The sequence below is a fragment of the Capsella rubella genome, unplaced genomic scaffold (assembly GCF_000375325.1).
Source record: "Capsella rubella cultivar Monte Gargano unplaced genomic scaffold, Caprub1_0 scaffold_4, whole genome shotgun sequence".
Classification (NCBI taxonomy): Eukaryota; Viridiplantae; Streptophyta; class Magnoliopsida; order Brassicales; family Brassicaceae; genus Capsella; species Capsella rubella.
In genome coordinates, this window is record NW_006238920.1 from 14324576 (window position 1) to 14345547 (window position 20972).

The following is a 20972-nucleotide window of genomic DNA, read 5'->3' on the forward strand; positions in this document are numbered from 1 at the left end:
AAGGAAGTGAAGATTGATCGCTTCCCATTCCCTCTCTTACAACCTACATGTTATTAGAGACCCAACGTACTCTCCTTTCCACCACTTTTGTGCACTACTTGCCATTTTTAGATAGCTAGGCTATATATTATTACTATTAGGGACCCTTAATTGGGCCTATAAAGCCTAATCATTAGAAAAGTTTAAAGGCCCATTAAGATAGATGATACGGCGCGGTTTAGAATCACTTCGTTTTCCGTGTGGTAGATGAAGTGGTGCGTTTTGCTAGCCATGGTCGTCGTCAGGTAGAGAGCGACGATCTCTCTCAGGTTTTTAAGCCCTAAGACTGACTACAAGTCGACTCAAGCAGCCGAACTGCGAATGCTGCTGTGATTTTTAACAACCTTGAATTTTCAATCAGGTAATTTGAATATTTCAGTCCCTCACGTCTTCGTTGTGCTGTGAAATTTGAAGTGCAAGTGTAGAAATGGATCCTTATCTGTAGCTAGCAAAGTAGGAATTGCTATTTTTTTTTTTTGTCAATTGGTTTGATTCTGTACTAAGAAACAAGTTATTAAACTGGTTTCGGTTCGAATGTTCTATTCAGTGAGTGAGAGAGCAGGATCTTCGCTATGGCTTGCTTGCGTGGTATCACCAAGAGAGTTAATGTTTTACAGAGACGAGCTTATCCATCGTGTGGTCATCTAATTCCTGATGATAGAGATGACACTAGATCCACTTCTTCGAGTTCTGATACAATGTTTCGTAAAGTCTTAGCACGTAATGCTACTACTAGCAAGCTTAGCTCTAGCTTTGAGGCAAGGCATTATCAGTCATTTGCTGGGCCATTGGGTCTTGGATTATCTTCTTGTCGGTATATGAGTTCTACACCACCGGAATGGTCTGAAAAAGTTGATGGTATTGACTTTGCGGCCACGGAAGTTGTTCCCGATGAAATCGTTGAAGCTGTAACTATGACAAGCCAAGCTGCTCCTGCTATTAATGAGGTTGCTATTGCTGCTGCGGATTCTGCTTTTCCCGTTGCTGCTTTGCAGCATTTGATTGATGGTGTGCATTCGTTTACGGGCCTGAATTGGTATATACACAGTTTTTATGTTCATTTGATTCGGTTCTGTTCTTAAGTATCAGAGGCTCAGTGGTAAAATTGTTTTCAATTTTTCTGGCAGGTGGGCTTCAATAGCTTTGACAACTGTTATCATTCGTGGAGTTACAGTTCCCATTCTTCTAAATCAATTAAAGGCGACTTACAAACTCAATGTCAGTTTTAGATTTTTGTTCTGTGATTGCAATTTTCAGTCGCTAGGGTTTGCCTCTTTTTCTATTTGTAATTTATCTATCATGTTCTTGCAGGTTCTGAGGCCTCAACTAGAGGAGCTAAGACGAGAGATGAGCACTAAGGTACAAGTTGTTCCTGTTCCTTTTCTTACTTGTTCTTTGTGTGCACGTGAAAGTTTGTGATTTCGACACTGTTCAATTCCATGAAAATTCCTTCTGGTTTAACATATAAAATAATCTCATTTTGTCGTAGTTAGTAACTGGATGATTCCATAAGGCTTTTCTAATTATCACATGTGAACTATAATCTTGACTGAGTAGCTATGTGTTTTCTGTTTGATGAAGTTCCAGCTAGCTTTTCTAATTAACGCTGTCTGAATTTTATTCTGATATTGAGTAGGTTTCTAAAGTGTTGTGGTTAAGACATTTGCATGTGTTATAATGAATTTTAGGCTCAGGATCCTGAAGCCATGGCAGAAGGTCAAAGACGGATGCAATTATTGTTTAAAGAGTAAGTCCATCTTAATTTTTCTTCAAGTTATAGGTACTACTAGTCCCTCATTCACTGATATGGCTCCACTGTTTCGTGAATTTGCTTAGACATGGAGTAACTCCATTTACGCCTCTCAAAGGACTTATTATTCAAGGTCCCATTTTCATAAGCTTTTTCTTTGCGGTAAGACTTTTATATATTTATATACTTTAGTCTTTTTGCTGTTTCTGATTATTATTGCTATGTGTTCACTGATGTTTGTCTACAGATCAGGAATATGGCGGAGAAGGTCCCATCATTTAAAACCGGGGGAACTCTTTGGTTTACTGACCTCACCACTGGAGATACTACATATATCTTGCCACTTCTCACCGCAGTGACTTTCTTGATTATGGTGGAGGTAAGAGCTTTGTATTTGCTTTCTTGTTGACTTATTCAATCTAAGATCTATGTGCTGATACTCTATCTGCATCCTTTTTGAGCTATTGAATTCAGATGGGATCTTTATTATTTCATTCATAGAAAATTAGTTGATAAGCTGAGCTTTAAAAAATCAGTGTTATATAATGGGATATAACCTCTAAATCTTACTTAAAATGGTAACTTTTTTCACAGATTCATCTCTTTCACTTTTGGTTGTCTCATGACTAATTTTTATCTAAGGCAAGTCGTGTTTCTTTTTCCAATAGTCAAACATGCAGGAAGGTCTTGAAGGCAATCCAGTAGCTGGAACTATGAAGAAATTCTCTAGGATCATTGCCTTCCTTTCTATTCCAGTTTTGATAGGCATTGAAAAGGTAAAGCCTCCTGTTCCTCTATTGACTCTTTGGTGTTGATAAGCATTGCAAACGTAAGAAAATTACATTTTGCTTACCACAAACGAATGATTGTTGTCTGCAGGCATTGTTTTGTTACTGGCTTACTTCCAACTTGTTTACTCTTGTGTATGGCTTAAGTAAGTCTCCTGAACAATGTTCTTACTCTTTGAGACATGAGATTTGAAAACCTTAAAAGAGTTTTGACTTGTATCTTTTCTTGTTTGTATATATATGCAGCATTAAGACGTCCAGATGTGAGGAAGCTCTTGAATCTCCCAGATGTTGTCAACTCTTCTACTAAGCAGCCATCACCGTCTTCGTCGTCGCCTTTGCCATTTTCCTTCTCTGAACCAAAAGACCAAAGTGTTACTCAAGAAAAACCTCCTATGTGCTCCTCCGAGTCATCTTCAAGTGTTCCAGATAGAAGAATCTCACGGAGTTCAGTTCTGAATCAGAGAATCAGAACTCTGGAGAGACAACTCAAGGACCAAAAGAACAAGAAGTGAGAGATTCTTTTTAGGTCAGGTTTGTACTGCTAAAACTAGGCCGATACTGAGAAAGTAATAAGTATCCTCGGAAATTAAATTTTTTTAGTTAAAACAATTAGCTAGCTCTATGTGACAACAATCAATCTACAAAATCGTGTACGATATCTCTGGTGGTGTTGTTCAACGTTTCCATCGAGTTCTGCAAAAACAGGAATAGCAAAAAAAAAATTTGTTTAACGGATCATTAAGGTCATATTCTTATATGTACTTCTTCTCGATATAATAATATAGAGAAGAAGTGAAATCTATCCAACTTCCAAGTAAAGATAAGAACTCATAGTATTTGATCAATATGTTCTCAGTCATCATACGTATTCTGTGAGGTTTCTCAAGAAAATGCTGTGGTACTCTGAAACAGAAGTGTATAAATGACTAAAACTAATTTTCTGTAGAAACTAAAGCAGTTATTGATGATATTGTTGTAATGAGGAACTTGGTAGACAACTAACAACATCGTGTATACATCAATGTGAAGGTAACTTTCAATTCATATGGATCACTTTGAAGTATTTCTTCTAATATCATTTATACCTTCAGAATCAAAACTTACATGTTATTGTTATGTATGTACCTAAGTAACCTAAGATGAAGCTTAGTCTTCTTCATTCGAACAGCCTGCAACTAAGGATGAAAGGATGATCAAAATTGATATACTTTGTCCAGTATGGCTGATACTTGCTTATCCCCATCTCTGTCCATGGTTTCATGTGTCCATTGAAATGTATAACAGCTGATCTTTCAATCTTCTTGACATCGATTCCTTTATCATAACCCAGTCCAAGTAAGTGCCATTTTCTCTGAAGCGGTAGTGTCATATTGTAGAACGTGATCAGCCCTGGTGGCAATGTTCCAAGCTTCCATAAAGTCCGGTTTTCGTTCTGCAAAACCAGAGGAACAAACAAATTGATCTTCACTTAGCCTACAACAGACATGCAGATGAATGATAAGTACCAAAAGTCAAGAAGAAGAACTAACCATGTCTTGCCAAAAGTGATAAGTTTCTGTAATGTTGCTCTTTCTCCACTCTTTCAGGTCAAAGATGTTCATCCCATAAGCCCATGCACAGTACTTCGGATCGAAGTTTTCTGCAATGTGTTTATCACTGAAGTTTAAGTAAGTATCAAGGCGATGGAAGGTGACACCACAGGTTTCTACTGCACCATTCACTTTCCCTTTGAGATCTATGGACCACAGTGGCGTTAAATCCTTCTGAACAACCACATCATCATCAAGGAACAAGATTTTCTCTAACTTTGGGAAGATCTTCGGGATATAGAACCTCAAGTGGTTAAGCATTGACATGTATTTCGGGTACCGGTACTTGAGGTTTTCTGAGCCTGATTCAGCTGATTCAGATCTATCTGTCTTAAAATAGAACTTCTTCATAGCTGCTGACTCGAGCTGTCTCAAAACTGGGGAGTAAGATGAGTTGAGCCAAGCAAAATCTTCCAACCTTTGGACATGGATGGTCGCGTCTCCAGGAGGGTTTAGCAGAAACCACATACTCATTGCTCCAAAATTGAGTTTATCAGTCACAAGGTGGAAAACATGTCTTGAAGGATCCTGCCAAAAAAAAGAAACCAGCAGGCCATGTAAGCTTAAAGCTATTGTTCTTGCAACACTCTTGATTCTTATTAGTGATTGATCATTACCTGTGCATTCATGACTGTGGAATTGACGACAACTGATGCAGCCAATACATTATCAGAGAAGAGAGTGTAGTGGTAAAGCTTTGGATTCTCCAAATTCTCCCTTCTTGGGAAATTTCTCATAGGTAAAGGCAGGAGGTAATACTCTAGAGCCAAGCGCATGGTCAAGCAGTGGATAGCATCTGGTATTGCTTTAGAAGCCAGCTGAGTCAAGAATGTTGTATAAGTTTGCGTGCTTTCGAGTTCTTCTTCAGCTATTTGTATCATTGCTCTCAGCTTATTCGTCACCAACTTGCATCCATATAGCTGCTCGTTTGCCCTAGCCAGTATTTGTCCCAAGTCTCTTATAGTATCAAGAACTCTGCTACTGTAACAAAATGATGAAACATTTCAGACTCTCGACCATTTCATGAACCTCATCTGAAAAAGTGATAATATTACCTCTGTAGTTGATCAGTATCACTTGATTCTTCCTCCAATGCTATTTTGGCTAGTTGTGTTTCTAGTTCTTCGTGCAATGCGAGATTGTTTGTCATCCTTGCAAGACCACTGTAAACTCGTGCCATAATGATTTGATCTTGCATGAGACGTAACATGTCTTCAAAGTTGTTGCCAATCTGGTATTCATTTTTCCAGATGGTGTAATTTCCTAGTGGTGGAGAATGGAGAGATCTGGAACGTGCAATGGCTGCCTTCTCAAACTTGTGAACAGTGTCATCATTCCTCAGTTCATCTGCCCGTTTCACTCTTCTTTCATGTATCAGGCTCTTGAACAACACAACATCAAATCAGGCATGTGATGTGAACTGCGTATTTAAAGAAAAATGAAGCATAGAAAAGTTACCATATCTGGTGTATCATTCAACGCTTGGGATCCTTTTCCTATCCAGGTTCCATGACCAAAACCAGGAACCATTTTGTCCTCGTTTCCCTTCAAAGTCACAAAGCAGCAGCATCAGTAACTTCGTACCTGTCAACTTAAAACCACAACCCAATTATATATGATAAGTACATATCTCTACCTCAGTAGAAGTTTCAAGAGCATGATTCTTCTTCCTGAGCGACTCAAGGCTCAAAGGATTATCACTGGATGTGGTGGCATTGAGAACAGCAAGCACCTGTTTCAATCGCTGGTTAGTAAAAGTACAAAAGGAGAACGAAAGCAGCAAAATTGACAACTTGCCTCTTTTGTGAAAAGAGATCGAAGAGATTCCAGAGCTTTCTGTTCCCTCCAGTCAAGATCCTAAAAACATCCATTCAACAACTTACATTCTCAGTATTTCTTTTGAAATCTTTCAAGTACAATGTGATGATAACGTTACCTTGTCGAAGAAGGTATTCCCAGTGCTGTTCTCTGAAATCATTTGCAGAATTAATAAGAAAGGCTTCCAAGAATCACTGAAACCTTTTAACATCGTAAAATAAAATACACGAACACGATTTTGCAAAAACCACCTCAAGAAAATTAAAATTCACCAGTGATCAAGAAAAACGAAAGAGTGAGATAGGAAAGAAACGATCAATGGTGGAACAGAACTCGAAAACAGAGAAGACTTGAGAGATAAAGAAAGAAACGATAGCAATGGTGTAAGAAAGCAAACCAAAATACGAGCGCGAGTGAAGTCTGTAGCCGATGATGAGGGTGGTATAAACGAGAGATAAGAGAAACCCAAAAATCACTGGCTTCACCCATTCACTCAGGTCTCTGCACCTAAATCTTCGTTCGTTTCTCCTCGCCATCGGAGACGTCAAACCCTAACCCAATCTAAGAGACGATCGCCAAATTCAGTTGCTCTCTCTCTCTGCTCTTTGCTCTTCTCTGATCTGTGTCACTGTGTACAACTCTAAACAGAGTTTTGTTTTCAAATCGACTTTTATACTTGCAACTGAAACCCTTAACGTCGTCGTTTCAATCACATGGCCTAAGGAGCAAGTCACGACGTCGTTTAAGTCATTAGCTTTTAAAAAGGGTATAATAGTAAAATACTAAGAAAAGCAGAGATATTTATAAGTAGCTGTCAAGTATCGAACGGCGTCTTTTCATTTCAACGCCAGAGTGGCAAACTTACGCCGTCAGATTAGGCCTTATTGGGCTTTTATCGAACCTAAGCCCTTTTATATTTACAACCAAAAAAAAGAAAGAAAGACAATAAATAGTTAAATCGAGTTTAACGAAAGATTCAGATCCTTTCCTTCTCCACCGGATCTCGAAATCGTAGAATCAGCCAAAACGATGGCCGCCGACGGGATATTTCGCAGCATCTTCGAAGGTTGTATCTCTGGCCTTGATTCCGCAATCGAGCGGCGTCCTTACCACAAAAACTGCGGATGTGCGCTCCACGATAAATCAAGCGGCGTTGGAAAAAATCAAAACCAGCGACGGCCGCCGTCTTGTCGCCGCCACGGAAGCTCAGAGAGCATCTCCTTCCCGATCCGAAGGTCTTGGAGCGAAGGCAACATCATGGCTCTGAATCTCTTCCCCTCGTCGTCGTCTTCGTCTAATCTCCAATCGCTTTCGTCGTCCTCTTCTCTGTCAAATCTGGCGTCCGAATTACCGGCGGATGAAGCTTCTACGGAGGTCCCGAGCAGATCGAATCAACAGCTGGGATGGACGATTGATGATTGATGATTGATGATGATGATGATCAATTCAATTCCAGGTTATTTGTTAACTTTTTTGGCTAATATCCGTTTAATTAATTTTCTTAATAATTTGTATTTGAGGACAAAATAAACAAAAATATATACATTTGTGTGTCTTTGTATTTTTGTAAAAGAAACGAAAATGTTTGACGGATGTTACTATTGAAGTTTTGAACGATTAGCCATATAAACTTGTGTAGGTCAATTTAGTTCTTCTTATGAAGAGCAAAAGTAATTTAGGAAACTTTTATCTATACAGTCAAATGTGGTTGTAAAAGTTGAATCTTTGGCAATAAAGCGTCTCTCTTTGTAGTTTCGTGTAGTTAACACAAGACATTCATAGACTCAAACCATTGAAATCTAGTTAAAACCTTTGTTAAATACTAATATTAGAGGCTAACAGTACAATCATGAAGCAGCAATCAGATCGTATTAAGAGAAATCTTTTAAAAGAGTGTCATCATTATATAGCAACAACATACCTGATGGGTTGGAATTGGAAAGTATTGAGAAATCTCATGCGTCATGCAAAACCATTACGATTAAGGTGTGATCATGATTCATCGTAGTATCCATCTTGGATATGTACTCTTGTCTCCCGTGCTCTCTGATAAAACAAAATAAGGCAAAACAATATATTTCATACCAACGTAGACAGATTTCAGCATCTACTTGACGCACATGAGATGAGAGTTCCTACAAAAGAGGGCATGAGCCATGAATCTTAAGCCACACGTCAATACATTCCACGTGGAAGCAATGCTCACATTCCGGCTCACATTCCGGTATGGACCGTATGCTCTCTATCCTCTCATACTCTGATAAACAAATCGGACATACAGTCCCGTCGTTAGTCCCCGGAAGTACGGGAGAAAAGAGTGTTAAAAAAATATTTAAAAAATTTAAACTATTATTTTACAAAAAAAAAAATCAAATAACTTTTTAAGTGTTAAATTTATATAACGTGAAAACGTGTTAAACTTATAATACCAAACTAACAGACCAAAAAGGAAACCTTATGAACTGGATGCCTAAGCTCGTTTTGTTTTCAACGCATTAAAATTTAACATAAAATTATTTGAGATTGAAAAAAAAATCAAAAAAAAATTTAGCTACAGAAAAAAATAAATATTTAAACATTATTTTGCAAAAATAAAATCATATAATTTTTAAGTGTTAAACTTCTACCACGTGAAATCATGTTGAACTTATAACACCAAACTTACGGACCAAAGGAAACCTTATGGACTGGATGTCTAAGCTCAATTTGTTTTTCAACGCATAAAAATTGAACATTTAAAGAATTATTTGAGATTGAAAACATTTTGTTTAATTAAAAATTCAAAACATTATTTTGCAACCAAAAAAAACAAATCAAATAACTTTTAAGTGTTAAATTTTTACAACGTGAAATCATGTTGAACTTATAACACCAAACTTACGGACTAAAGAAAACCTTATGAACTGGATGTCTAAGCTCGGTTTGTATTCAACATATTAAAATTTAACACTTATAAATTATTTTTTAGATTGAAAATATTTTGTTTAATTAAAAAATGTCATGAAATTAAAATTGTTTAGTTTAAAATATAGTTTTTGATAAAGAAAGATTTTACCGAAAAATAAACTTTTTAATCAGAAAATTAAAATTGAAAATTATTTAAAAGAGAAGAGAAACAAATCAAAATCTTTTTAAATTTAAAAAAAAAAAGGGAGAAGAAATGAAGAAAATCATGCCTTGTTGGACTGTGGTAAGGAGTAGCCCATTTCCAAGGCCCAGATGCGAGCCTTCTCTGTGCCGTAGGTAGGTGGTGACGTGTCACAGCATTTCTTGACGACGAAACAGTCGGATTTGTTTTGAGAGAGACCTTTGTTCATCCTCTTCCTCTCTCTCGCAAATGATTCTCTTTGTTTAGTCTGAAACCGTGGAACCTTCTTAGCTGCTTCGATTTCACTTCCTCCTAGCTTTGCTAACTGTGAAATATATAATTTATTTAGGGGTAGAGACGAACGGATTGAGTCACTCAAAACAGAGGATGAACTGATCATTTTTCACAAAAATCCATTGATTCTTACCATTGATAAGTGTTTTGTTGCAGAGAGCGACCATTGTCGGCTTTATTACTTCAATGTTGAGTCTTTCAAGAAGGAGAAGAAGATAAGAGGATTACTTTTTGGCTTTTTTGGTTTTCGTTTCTCGAAGAAGAAGAAGAAGAACTGAAGAAGAATAGAGAATTCTGATTTCTCAATAATGAAAAAAGAAGAGATGCATGAGATGAGAGAGCCAAAAAGGAAACTTTCGATTTTGTTTGGTTATTTTCATTTTCTCGACGAGTTTGAGTTTCCTTTTTTTCTTCCCTGTATATTTATATATATAGTAGAAATTTGGGTTCCCATTACAACGGTTCACTTTTTACTGTTTTTACAACGGTCAAATTTCATTAAGGTGAGAGGACATCCACTAGGAGACTATAGTGGATTGACGTACTATTTCTCCCCGGAAACTATGGCATCGTATCAAATCTACACAGAACTTCAACCTCGTTTCATGTCTCACCGAGTCGATAATTCTAAACCGATTTCCACCCGAATCTAAAGTTTTATTGTTATTTTCTCCTCAAAGTATCTGATATCATCTATTGCCCCATAAATCGAAGTTGATGAGGTTTGCTGTTGGTTTAATATTTCCTTAACCAACTAAAATTTTTTATTAACCGGACTAAACCTTCTTTCAACCCAATTTTTAAACTAAACCCATCTAATCGTAAAATTAAACACCTCCGACCGTGGTAGACTCCGGTGTAAGGACCACGACCTTGCAACTCATAAGAACCAAGCTCGAAGAGCTTTACTCTAGTCTTGCTGTTTTAGAGAATCTCAGTTCTGGATTCGATCCATCTTCCTCTTGCTTAATCTTACTCATTCTAATCTCTCTCTTGTGAACCTTTCCTAATGCACACGGTGAGAAATTTCTGATGCAAATTGATTTAGATGTCATGGCTGGGAATTTTGATGATAGCTCCCGATGTGCGGTATCTAATTGAAATTTGAAATTTACTGTATCAAGTCTCAGTTTTTATAAGCTTGAAATTGCTTTCTTCCCATAACAATAACTCTCGATCTATGTAGTTCTTGAACGATTTCAGTTTTTAAAAGGAATCAAATTATTTTTTTATAAGCTCGAGATTAGTGATATGGTTAGCATCCTTGTTGGGTTTCTTGATTCTGAGATGGGATTTAAGAAGAATCTAAGAAATCTGTGTTTTTTTTTATTTTCTGGGTATTGTTTCGTAGAGGGGTGTTTTGATCATATTGGGTGTGATTGATCTTTTGGTTAGGGTTCTTACAGCGAATTTGGTGGTGAATTGATCAGTACTTCGTGTGGAAAACTGTTGAGAAATCTCATTGGTGTTTAAAAGATCAAGTGGTATATGGTTGAAGAAGATGATAATGTAGTCACTTTTATCAAGCTTTTGGATCCAACGAAGAAGATGATACTGTAGCTAATTTAAAAATTAATTTCATATCTGGTTTACGTCGGTTCTATCGGGTTTGGTTTGTAAACCGGTTAAACCAAAAAATTGGAGAAATGGATGAGAACTATCGGATTTGGGTGGAAATGAGTTTAGAACTATCGACTCGGTGAGACATGGAATGAGGTTGAAGTTCTGCGTAGATTTGGTACGATGCTATAGTTTTTGGGGAGAAATAGGACGTCAATCCGACTATAGTAGACTACATAATAATTATAACTAATTGTGTATATAAAATTTAACAAAAAAAAAAAAAAAAAAATTGAGTTGTAAAACAAACGTAGCTAATCGCTATTATATTCGTTATAACCTCGAGAAAAAAGAAAGAAAAAAATCTTCTACAAATGTGAATTTATATTTTGGTAAAATGAATGTATATTTTTACAGAATCATTTAAATACTTTCATGCATATGTATTACAGATTCATACCATTTCAGGTAGCTTCACGCGCCGGAGAAGGAGAATTCCGACAAAGAGGACACGAACCATGAATCTTAAGCCACGCATCTATACATTCAATATGGAAGCAATGATCACATTCCGGTATGCACCGCACTGTCTCTTTGCTTGCATACTCCGATAAACAAATGGGGCAAACGATATCATTATTGGTCCCCGGTAATCTTCTACTCTCTCCTAATTCCATTTTCTTATATGATTCTATTATAGACTCGTCGAGACCCGTGGTCACCACAACCTCGTTTGGCTGTAGGGCAGCTACGGCTACGTTGCGTTGTCTCCGGGAAGCAAATCTTTCGGACGTACAAACTCCGATTGCAATACATGTTGCAAAGATCGTCACCGGTCCAATTATGCTCAGGATTATAATTTTAACCACTTGTAGTCCTGTGTTGCTGCCTGCATATTATTTTGCTTTGTTGTCAACAAAAACTTTGTGATAATTCACAAGCATGAAACTAGTACAAATTAGTAATCAACACGTCGTCATGTTACGTATTATTCACTTTTATATTCGTATATCATAGGGTTTATATACGGCGTACGACATTCTAGCGTGTGACGACGACATGAAAGGATTGGATTCGATCTTTTGAAAAAAAAATGTAATTAAACAATTAACTAATCAAAAAGTCAATGGCTCAATGTCAAATGTAATGTGTCTACTAGTTTTTTTTTTTTCCTAGTTGTTTGATAAGTAGATAATTATTTGAAAATCCCCAAAAACAAAAATAAAAATTCAAAGAATCATTGGATTCGAAGATTTATACGAAGGGAATTAATTATTCATTCATTATTATCAATGGAGTTAATTATAAGAAGTAAGAAGAGAAAGAATTGGTACCGGATTTTTCAAAAGGGAAGCATTTCACTTGGAGAGAGGTATTACTTATGAATCCACATCTCAAGTAATCTCTCTCACAATGGCTACAACTTGGAGAATCCCATTTCAGCCAAAGGTCTTGATCGTTGACATCAGTTGAGAATCTTGATTTCGCGGCAACAACCCTCCTAGAAACCGGAATAGCTAACGTTTTCACGATCTGACAAGAAGGAAGCATAGATTTCGCACCATCCAAACTTGTTGTAGCATAGAACGAGGTCGTTGAATTGCCTAGACATGGGATAGAGTCAAACCCCGACGACTTTGCAACATCATTAGGACAGCTCAAGAACGTGTAGCTGGCAAGGTAGAGAGCCGAGAAAGGAGATCCCGAAATGTCAAAGTTCAAAAGCTTTCTCGCTAAGCAATTTTCAGGGTCATGGAGACGAATCTGCTGGCTTATGTAGTCGATCTCTCGGACAAGAAATGTTCCGGTATTAGGGAGATTGAGAGCTGTCTTGGGACTAGTTGTGCATTGGAGACTGAATCCGACGTGGCCACAGAAGTCGGGCTGTTTCGAGAGTAACCAGAAAGGGAAACGGACATGAACGTCGTCATGACCGCATGAGGAAGAGGAGCATTGTTTTGGGTGTGAAGCATGTAGAAGAGGGAAGATGCAAAAGAGGTAAAGAAAGATTTGTTTTGAGAAAGTCATATTTGTGGTTTTGGTACTAAGGGAGGGACACGAAGACTTATTATTGCACTTAATATAAATAAGCTAAGACTTGGAGAGATCTATATATCTCTTCTCGTAAAATATAAATAATATTCGTTTTGTTGGCTAGATGAGGAATAATATAATATAATATTGTAGTCTGATCGATGGATCTATGGAAAGGTCGTACTTGTTCCCTTTTGAAGATAGATGCTGGTCAAGATACAGTTTTAAGAAAATTAATGGAGACATATTAAAGTGAAGACTAATTATTCAAATCATGAGAACCCTTTGCACACACTTCAATTTGATAGCATTTTAAAAAAGATATAATTTGAGAATAGGTGGTCATACCAGAAAAATACAAGTAATTCTTCTTCGATATAGAACATTCACGATAGAACCAAATAGGCATTAAAAGCAAAGCTCGATGACATGAAAGAGTTGGAGAGAACAGAGCAACCCAAGATGTTCTTTCTCATCGATTTGTCTTTTGATGCTCCTGTAATAGTTTGAAGAAAGAGTTATATATTGTGGAGCTTCACAGTAGTTTTGGTCTCATTTATTGCTTATTCACAGAGCCAATGGTATAGTGTAAAGAAGCGATAAATGATACAAAGAAAGAAAGCTATTGTAAACACTTATATTGTCATTATAAGGGAATATGTCTGAGTGAAATTAACCAACAACTTGAACATGTCCAAAGAATGACAGAAATGATGTCATAAGAAAAATACAAAAGCAAACCAAGAGTATATACGAGAGCATTGAGTTAACACAAGAACCAACTTTACTGTTCCTGAGAGCGAACCATCTCATCGAGATGGTAATCCATCACATCAGATAGAGCTTCGAGGAATGCAGCTTCGCTTGTCCCTGGAAGCACCGCTTCTTGAGCCTCATCTACCATTTCCTCCACTAGAGACTTCTTATTTAGTGTTTCTCTGCACATGATGGTTCCAATCTCAAATGCCGTTAGTCCTCTTTCCACTCCTTTCTTCAGAAGCATCGTTGAGATTCTGAGCGTTCGAGCCGTCTCCACAGGCATTTTCCATCCATGGAACTTCAGTAGATCAATATCTTCCTCTGCGTCCAGTGATCTAATGTAATCTTGAGTTTCTACAGAGTACGGTTTTCGGGCTTGTGGCCAATATAGCCACTCGAACGTGCAATCTTCAAACTGTTGAAAGATACAAAAGTTAGTTTTATAATGATATCAATATAAGCGAAACACGGAATCTAAAAAAAAAAAAAAGAAGAGAAAAAGAGTTAAGAGCACTTACGCTTTCAGGCAAGCAATATCCATGATCGATAGGAACCAAAGCGATCTTTCCGTTTTTGTCCTTGGTCATCAGAATGTTCCCACCATGTCTGTCTGCATTGGCAAGTCTGATATCCAGTACAGAAATCTTATGAACTTCCTCAACTGGAAATGAAAGGGGACCCATATCTTCACAGCTGCCATCGTTCTCGGTAAACATCTGAAGTGATCCAATCTTGGTTTTGATTCCATTGGGATGATTAAACCCTGGATGGAGACATTCAATCATAGTTGTGGGAGGTACACCAGCAAAACCTATCTCTTCACCGGACATAGATCGGTTTCCACTTTTGGGATGATCCAAAATGTAAGCAGCGACTTCCCTTAACGCACCTTCTCCAACCTTTGTTCCTTTCTTCAAACCTTCACCGCTTGGCGAGAGTGGTAATCCTTGAGGATTGTTTTCAGCCATTGGTTCCTCATCGATTGGCTTAAATACACCAACAAATTTGTTGCCAGAAGGACCCTGCATGAAATAAGCTCCTCCAGTGCCTTCTCTTGACCTGACCGGAGAATTCCCACTATGTAGTCCATCAGAAGCAGACCTAACCATGTCTTTAACCACCAGAGGTACTTTAGCCTTGGAGTTGATAATTACCGGCTCCAAGGAGAGGCGATCAGAAAGCTTTTTTGGTGGCACAATGCTATCAGCTTGACGACCCTTCTTATCGTTTGCTTGTGGGGCAACAATAGACAGCTCATAGTTCTTCTCGACAGGCTTAGCACGAACTTTAGCAGATCTCCGCACAAGCAGATGCAAAACAGAGTCATCGTTTCTGCAAATGTCATTAATAAGACTCTGGTCCTCCAACTTCTCACCTTCGTAAAGTAACTCCTGTTCGTCAGGATCAACAAAGTCTCCACGCTTTTTCGAAATCTGCTTCTTCACATAGCCAATGTTTCTCCCTCTCTCCACATGGAACCTGCAGTGTTTTCCACAGGTAGTCTTAACATCAAGAACCTGGAGATCAGAGAGCTTAAGAACCAAGTGAAGAATGTTCCCTTCACTAACACCGTAATCACGCATATTAGAATTGCTTCTAGCTAGCTCCCGTCCCCCAAAAACAAGCTTCTGATTCCTCACCACAAACCCTCGATAAGACTGAATCCGGAGCTTAACAGACTCGATAGAATCAGACTCAAGCACTCGCATTGGTATCACCGTTCCAGGGAGTGTCAGGTAAATCATAATGGTCTCGTCTGGATAGGAATCAACACAAGAACTCGCACGAACCAGAGGCATAATCAATGGCTCGCTACGAACCGGACTTAACGCAACACCAGCTGATGACATCCTTAACAAAAAAGAGCTTGGAGAAATCTACGAACTTTTACGGGAAAAAACAAAAACAAAAAACAGGATTCGATGTCTTCAACACAAAACCCCTCGGCTTTATATACAAGAAACCGCAATAACCCCTAAAATCCCAAATCCATGGCTTCTTCTTCTTCTTCTTCTTCTTCTTCGAGAAACAACAACAAGAACAAACCCTATAAAGAAAAGAGCAGATCAAACCTAAACAGATCAGGGATCGATTGCTGCAGGTGAATATCAGGAATCGGTGCTACAGAAAATCGAATCCAGCGAAGAACGAATCGGAGATCGATGACGCACCATATAAAGGAATGAAAAAAAAAAGAGTAAAAAAGACAACGAGAGCGGATTCTTACCAGAAGGAAAGAACCAAAGGGGAAATTCGGACAAAGCGTGGAGCTTTAAGGATGATCCAATCCAATAATAGCAAAAACTAGAGAGTTAGGGTTAAAATCAATGGCGTACAAAGCATTCACAGCTCGGGAAACAAGGGTCAAAAGAGAAGAGTTTTAGAGAGAGAAAGAGAGAGAGAGAGAGGTTTTTCAAAAGAAAGGAAAGTAGGAGGAAGGACACGTGTCGCCACCTCGAATGGGTAGATGACGCGTATGATGATGAATCTTCTTCTTTAATGTACTACTACTTCCCCCTTTGTTTATTGTCGCCGGTGACTATAGTATACCGTATACACCTGTTTCGTTGGTTTTATAGTATTTTTTACCTTTATTCCGTATCCTTGTGACGGTTTATATATATTTCCATAACTTTTTAACCTTGGAGTGGAAACCAAGCCAGAGAGACTTGGAGATATCACCGTTTTGGATCAGCATTGGTCAAGATTTCCGGTTTGAGGAGGTTTTAGGCGAGAATTGGAGTCACTGAACCGGTAAAATCGTTATCGTAATAAGCTAAATACAAAAGTTTTAAGAGTTCCAGGTCTCTGCTTCTATCCAACGTGTTTCAGACTTTGAGCTATGGAACATAAAGTACATAACATGAATATATTGGTATAGTTGCATCTTAACAGGTTCATCAAAGTCTCCAATCCATCCACCTTTAACAGACCAAGCCAATCTTATTCTTAATCTTCATAACATTAATTTCAGAGACTGAACCAGTACAATCGTAATCTACTAAAGCTTAGGAGTTGAGGTCGTACATTGGTTACAGTTTCTTCGTTTACCTGGTTCCCGAAGATCCGAGGGTACGAGACTCAATTCGAGATAGCTTTCCTACAATGGAATATTTTGTTACTTGTTGAAAGTCGTCATTGTCTTTATTTATCTCCTAAGATCAAACCGTTCCAAAATCACAGAAACGTCTGAACTTGTAAACGCAATCAACTCTGGAGAACATCACTTTCTACTACACAACTCAACCCATTGATCCAGAATAGCTTAAGATTACTATATAGCTAGGTTTCAAAACGAAGAAACTGAGATCAATAGAAACAAATACTGCAAACCTAGTGATTAATCACACTCAACTGAGATAATAAAATGATGGAATTACAAAGAAGGGGAGCTGATAGAACTTCTTGTTATTCAATCAAAAGCTTAACAGAGTCTCAAAGCATCAGGAAGAACCCTCCTAATGCTAACCAGTAAAGTTATTGAACAGACTTAAAATTCCACTTAAGCCTTTACACCAAACTAGAAAATGAACCAACACACACAGAAGCTTGAAGGTAAAAAAAAGATGCGATGCATCATCATGTTCTTTATTCATAAACGAAATAAGATAAAAAGGAAAGAGTATTCATTTAACAGGTGATGTTCAAGTGTTCCTTAGATCCCCCAAAAGATGTAATCTTGTTTCAGAAAAGAAACAAGAAAATATCTTTGATAACGATGAACTGGAACAATCCCAAAGAGATGACCATCAAATTCCGAGTCATTTCTTGGTGAACGTAATCCGCCAGAATCTCTTCCATACCTTCATTTATGTGATAGAGCAGATGGATTTTTGGTAAGAAAGATGCGTTACTGTAACCTCGGGAAGACGAGAGACGCGAGAATGTCGCTGCGTTGTTGAGATCAGACTGTCGAATTGACGAAGATATCGAACGATCCGTGACGAGGTTAGTTGAATCTGGTTTGAGTTTCTGGGCTAGAGCAAAGGGGATTGAAGAGATGTCTCTTCCCAGTGGGTTTCTCACGGCGGCGGTGGCGGACGCGGAGGAGATGTGACTCATCGAGAAAGGTAATGATTTTGAGAGAGAGGCTCTGTGGGATTGACGTTGGAGATCGAGGATAGTGCGGCGGAGAGACATCGCGGCGGAGTTGAGAGTCAGCCGGATAAGGAATCCGTTGAGGAGTTCAAGGAATTGAATTTGGATCTGATCGGAGAAAAACAAAAACCTAAACGAAATGAATCAGAGCACAATCTTCGTCGTAGAGGTAGAAGGAGCATTAGTAGAGTTGGGCTTTATGCTGGGCTTTGAAAAAGCTACTGAAAGGCCTAAAGGCCCAAATCCGAAAGAGCAGATTAAAGTAACAAAGCAAACGAGCAAAGGACAACGTGGGATATTCACAAAATTATGGATCATGGGAAAGCTAAATACTAATATCAGAGCAAAATAATAGTGGGAATGCTTTTATTTATTTATCACAAATAGATTTCTAATATTTTAAAGGTCATCAGTCTCCTGAAATATCAAACATATCATTAACAATATGCACAAGATTTGGGTAATTTCAAAAATATTGAACTAAAGAAACATGTAAGATGTTCTTGAGTATTGCTGTAAAATTAGTATGTTTGATGCAAAAGAAAAAATAAAAAAAAGTTACACTAGATATTTATTTTGAGTCCGTTTTCAATCCATTAAATAGTGATTTGGTTTATGAGATTATAAGGAAACAACATGTTTAACACATGGATCACAGAACGATTCAATCAGCATCCATATAATCCCAAAGAAAGTAAAGTCAAATATATCTTTCTTACTACTTTATTTCGTTTTCTTAAGTAGGAAAAAATGTTCCCAAGATACAAATATGTGAATTAATCATCGACATAGTCACATCACATAGGTATAATAACGTTAGCGGATATACGAAAACTGGATTCCTTTCACTCTAAGAAAAGAGTAAAGAAAAAAGGATTTTTTATCTATTTCTAGTTGAACCTGACGAAAGTTATCTATACTGGAACAATGAAGCTTTCACCATCATGTGAGTGAGACCTAGAAATCACCAGAAACCTGTGAACTAGAAGACGGTAATGGCTGCTGCGTCGAGCTTATTTCCGGGTAAACCGCTGCTATAAGCTTCTCTTTCGTCAATGGATCCGACCCGTTGTTAGACTTTACCACAAAAGTGTGAAAGATTGTCTCTTCGGCTAATGATAACTTAGACTCCATTACACTAACCTCTGAGTTTCTTATTGCTTGTATGATTCTTGAAGCTGGATGTGAATCAAACGGTGAGATTACTCTTACAACAACCTCTTCATTCACAACTTGAATGTCAACTTCTGGACTTTCGACTGTTCTTGTGGCCATCGGGTTTGATTCCGATAAGCTGCTCTCTGTTCTTACTCTTTCAGCTTCCATGATCTTTACTTTCTCTTGAAGCTCTTTGATGTAAGAAATTGCATCTCCAAGTAGCGAAGCTTTGTCCATTTTGGAAATGTTTGGAACAACTGACCGTAATGCGTAAAACCTTTGGTTAAGTTTCTCGCGTCTCTGCCTTTCAGCTTCCACATGGTTCAGTGGCTCTTCTCTTCCGTTTGCAGGCTTTCTTCCTCGTTTCCGCGGTCTCTTCTCATCAACAACAGAAACCGTTCCTGCTCCTGATGCTGCTAATAAGGCTGCTGGTCTTTTCACGGTACAAGAATCTGATTTTTCTAGTTGAGTATTTGTAGATGGATTCGAAGAAGCAGCAACGGATGATCCCGCAAATTCAGTCTGCATCTTGTACTTGTTATCATCTAAAACCACATTCACATTCTCTTGCACTATCACGTCTTGTCTCTGAGATGTGTAACCACCAAATGTTTGACCCTTGTTATGATTACAGCCTTCCCTACTTTGAGGAGTGATCCTCTCATCCAAGTTTCTTCTCACATCCAGCTTCTTAGGATATGCGCGAGCTCCATGTTCCAAGTTATTCAAATCCTGCCCAAAGAGCTTGTGAATGCCACCACTCATGTTAGCGTTTGAAGTCACCGTCAAAGGCTGCGCAACTCTCCTCATGAACAAAGCTTGAACAGACTTCACCAAGCCAATGTTTTCAGGCAAAGACCAAACAGAACCAAGCTCAAGAACACCAGCATCAGTAGGAACCATGACGATCGTTCTGATTCCCGCAGACTTAGCCATGAAAGACCTGAAACAATAATCAGACTCGGAGTTAACAGCATCAGAGAGCCAAACATGCTTCCCTGAAGCATAGCACCTCCCCGGACCACCTTCACCGTGATTGAAGAAGAAATACATAGAAGCTAAGAAGAAAATCTCAGTAGCAGTAACTTTCTCTAAGCTCAAAGCATAATTGTCTTCATCAGATCCACCAAACAACCTATGAAGCTTCTGCAACACTCTCTTCCTCATATCTTGCCATGTCTCTTCCTCTAATCCCAGGTTGTTAAAATGATAAGACCGAAGAGCTTTTGATTCCTCGGCCTCATTAGGCTCTCGACAACACCCATCTCCCCAACCTAAGACCTGTTGCCCGGATCTAGACATGGTCTGTTGCCAGAAAATAGCGTAGTTCCAGCTGAAATTCTCCGAGTTGGGCCAATCTACGAGACTAGAGAGCTTCTTATTCAAATTATCATCAGTTCCCATAACCAAAAACAGATTCTGATTCGAATTTGAGTTTGCTCGAAGAAAATCTGAAGCTAAATGCCCTAAAACGGCACTAACCACCGGCTTCTCTTCATCATCCCAACCCAAATCACTCGTATTCATCATTTATCTCCCAGGCTAGACAAGGTCTCACCTAACCCAAAACCAGAATATCTCTGAAACTCCAAATAACTTACGCGAAACTCCAAACCCTTTCTTCTACACAACTCAATAAAGCTTGAAACCATAAAAACTCGAGTCTCTCCAGCTTCAGATTCTAGTGACCAAACTCTTTATAAAAATAAAGGTCGGAACTTTGAACAATTAGAAGAATACCCACCAGGAAAAATATGCAAACCCAGTGATAAATCACGCTCGACAAAAGCTTGCGCCGGTTAAAAGAAAACTCTGGCCCGGAGAATGATTGCAAAAAGCTTTGATTTTTACAGAAAACTGAAGAATTGAATGAGCTTTGCAAAACTAGAAAAGTCACACAGACAAAAGAAAAGAGTATGAAAACAAGAGGTTGAAGGAGATACAGTTAGAGAGAGAGAGAGAGAGAGAGAGAGAGAGAGAGAGAGAGAGAGAGA

At 38.3% G+C, this 20972-nt stretch overlaps 7 protein-coding genes across 8 annotated transcripts; 2 read left to right on the plus strand and 5 right to left on the minus strand.

Moving 5' to 3' along the window:
- The first annotated feature begins 224 nt into the window (after positions 1-224).
- On the plus strand, positions 225-3318 carry LOC17887915 (mitochondrial inner membrane protein OXA1-like). The gene is made up of 10 exons (XM_006294194.2): positions 225-400; positions 587-1075; positions 1167-1257; positions 1351-1398; positions 1728-1786; positions 1876-1951; positions 2037-2168; positions 2458-2565; positions 2669-2723; positions 2824-3318. The coding sequence occupies exons 2-10, from the start codon at positions 612-614 to the stop codon at positions 3090-3092; spliced, it is 1302 nt and encodes a 433-aa protein (XP_006294256.1). The 5' UTR covers positions 225-400; positions 587-611; the 3' UTR covers positions 3093-3318.
- A 418-nt stretch (positions 3319-3736) lies between these two features.
- LOC17889453 (putative galacturonosyltransferase 2) lies at positions 3737-5714 on the minus strand. 2 transcript variants are annotated; one of them, XM_023785035.1, is made up of 6 exons: positions 5628-5714; positions 5225-5550; positions 4787-5144; positions 4295-4697; positions 4110-4219; positions 3737-4012 (listed from the first exon to the last, which is right to left on the minus strand). In XM_023785035.1, the coding sequence occupies exons 1-6, from the start codon at positions 5697-5699 to the stop codon at positions 3737-3739; spliced, it is 1545 nt and encodes a 514-aa protein (XP_023640803.1). In that variant the 5' UTR covers positions 5700-5714. The 2 variants fall into 2 exon arrangements, with proteins under 2 accessions (XP_023640803.1, XP_023640802.1); XM_023785034.1 differs by having other exon boundaries at positions 4110-4697.
- Positions 5715-6867: 1153 nt separating this feature from the next.
- Positions 6868-7475, plus strand: LOC17888758. The gene has a single exon (XM_006295165.2). It carries the CDS (start codon positions 7017-7019, stop codon positions 7407-7409), a length of 393 nt encoding a protein of 130 aa, XP_006295227.1. The 5' UTR covers positions 6868-7016; the 3' UTR covers positions 7410-7475.
- Positions 7476-11244: 3769 nt separating this feature from the next.
- On the minus strand, positions 11245-13072 carry LOC17890223 (putative RING-H2 finger protein ATL21A). The gene is made up of 2 exons (XM_006296273.2): positions 12264-13072; positions 11245-11818 (listed from the first exon to the last, which is right to left on the minus strand). The coding sequence occupies exons 1-2, from the start codon at positions 12955-12957 to the stop codon at positions 11394-11396; spliced, it is 1119 nt and encodes a 372-aa protein (XP_006296335.1). The 5' UTR covers positions 12958-13072; the 3' UTR covers positions 11245-11393.
- A 506-nt stretch (positions 13073-13578) lies between these two features.
- Positions 13579-16116, minus strand: LOC17890403 (phosphatidylinositol 4-kinase gamma 4). Its single transcript, XM_006293849.2, has 3 exons — positions 15950-16116; positions 14241-15769; positions 13579-14137 (listed from the first exon to the last, which is right to left on the minus strand). Exons 2-3 carry the CDS (start codon positions 15570-15572, stop codon positions 13748-13750), a joined length of 1722 nt encoding a protein of 573 aa, XP_006293911.1. The 5' UTR covers positions 15573-15769; positions 15950-16116; the 3' UTR covers positions 13579-13747.
- Positions 16117-17109: 993 nt separating this feature from the next.
- Positions 17110-17972, minus strand: LOC17890215 (succinate dehydrogenase subunit 4, mitochondrial). The gene has a single exon (XM_006295107.2). It carries the CDS (start codon positions 17860-17862, stop codon positions 17407-17409), a length of 456 nt encoding a protein of 151 aa, XP_006295169.1. The 5' UTR covers positions 17863-17972; the 3' UTR covers positions 17110-17406.
- A 543-nt stretch (positions 17973-18515) lies between these two features.
- On the minus strand, positions 18516-20948 carry LOC17890290 (transcription factor ABA-INDUCIBLE bHLH-TYPE). The gene has a single exon (XM_006293365.2). The coding sequence runs from the start codon at positions 20506-20508 to the stop codon at positions 18778-18780; it is 1731 nt and encodes a 576-aa protein (XP_006293427.2). The 5' UTR covers positions 20509-20948; the 3' UTR covers positions 18516-18777.
- Between the last annotated feature and the right edge of the window lie 24 nt (positions 20949-20972).

Bases quoted from the DNA above. Each gene is read 5' to 3' on its own strand.
- LOC17887915 (XM_006294194.2), top strand. From the start codon at position 612: ATGGCTTGCTTGCGTGGTATCACCAAGAGAGTTAATGTTTTACAGAGA. The intron at 1,076-1,166 runs GTATATACACAG...TTTTTCTGGCAG, and splicing joins TCGTTTACGGGCCTGAATTG to GTGGGCTTCAATAGCTTTGA. The intron at 1,787-1,875 runs GTAAGTCCATCT...GAATTTGCTTAG, and splicing joins ATGCAATTATTGTTTAAAGA to ACATGGAGTAACTCCATTTA.
- LOC17890290 (XM_006293365.2), bottom strand. From the start codon at position 20,508: ATGATGAATACGAGTGATTTGGGTTGGGATGATGAAGAGAAGCCGGTG.
- LOC17890215 (XM_006295107.2), bottom strand. From the start codon at position 17,862: ATGTCTCTCCGCCGCACTATCCTCGATCTCCAACGTCAATCCCACAGA.
- LOC17890403 (XM_006293849.2), bottom strand. From the start codon at position 15,572: ATGTCATCAGCTGGTGTTGCGTTAAGTCCGGTTCGTAGCGAGCCATTG. The intron at 14,138-14,240 runs GTAAGTGCTCTT...ATCTTTCAACAG, and splicing joins GATATTGCTTGCCTGAAAGC to TTTGAAGATTGCACGTTCGA.
- LOC17890223 (XM_006296273.2), bottom strand. From the start codon at position 12,957: ATGACTTTCTCAAAACAAATCTTTCTTTACCTCTTTTGCATCTTCCCT. The intron at 11,819-12,263 runs GTACCAATTCTT...AATAATATGCAG, and splicing joins CTTCCCTTTTGAAAAATCCG to GCAGCAACACAGGACTACAA.
- LOC17889453 (XM_023785034.1), bottom strand. From the start codon at position 5,699: ATGGTTCCTGGTTTTGGTCATGGAACCTGGATAGGAAAAGGATCCCAA. The intron at 5,145-5,224 runs GTAATATTATCA...TTACAGTAGCAG, and splicing joins GATACTGATCAACTACAGAG to AGTTCTTGATACTATAAGAG. The intron at 4,013-4,109 runs GTTAGTTCTTCT...CTGGTTTTGCAG, and splicing joins ATCACTTTTGGCAAGACATG to AACGAAAACCGGACTTTATG.
- LOC17888758 (XM_006295165.2), top strand. From the start codon at position 7,017: ATGGCCGCCGACGGGATATTTCGCAGCATCTTCGAAGGTTGTATCTCT.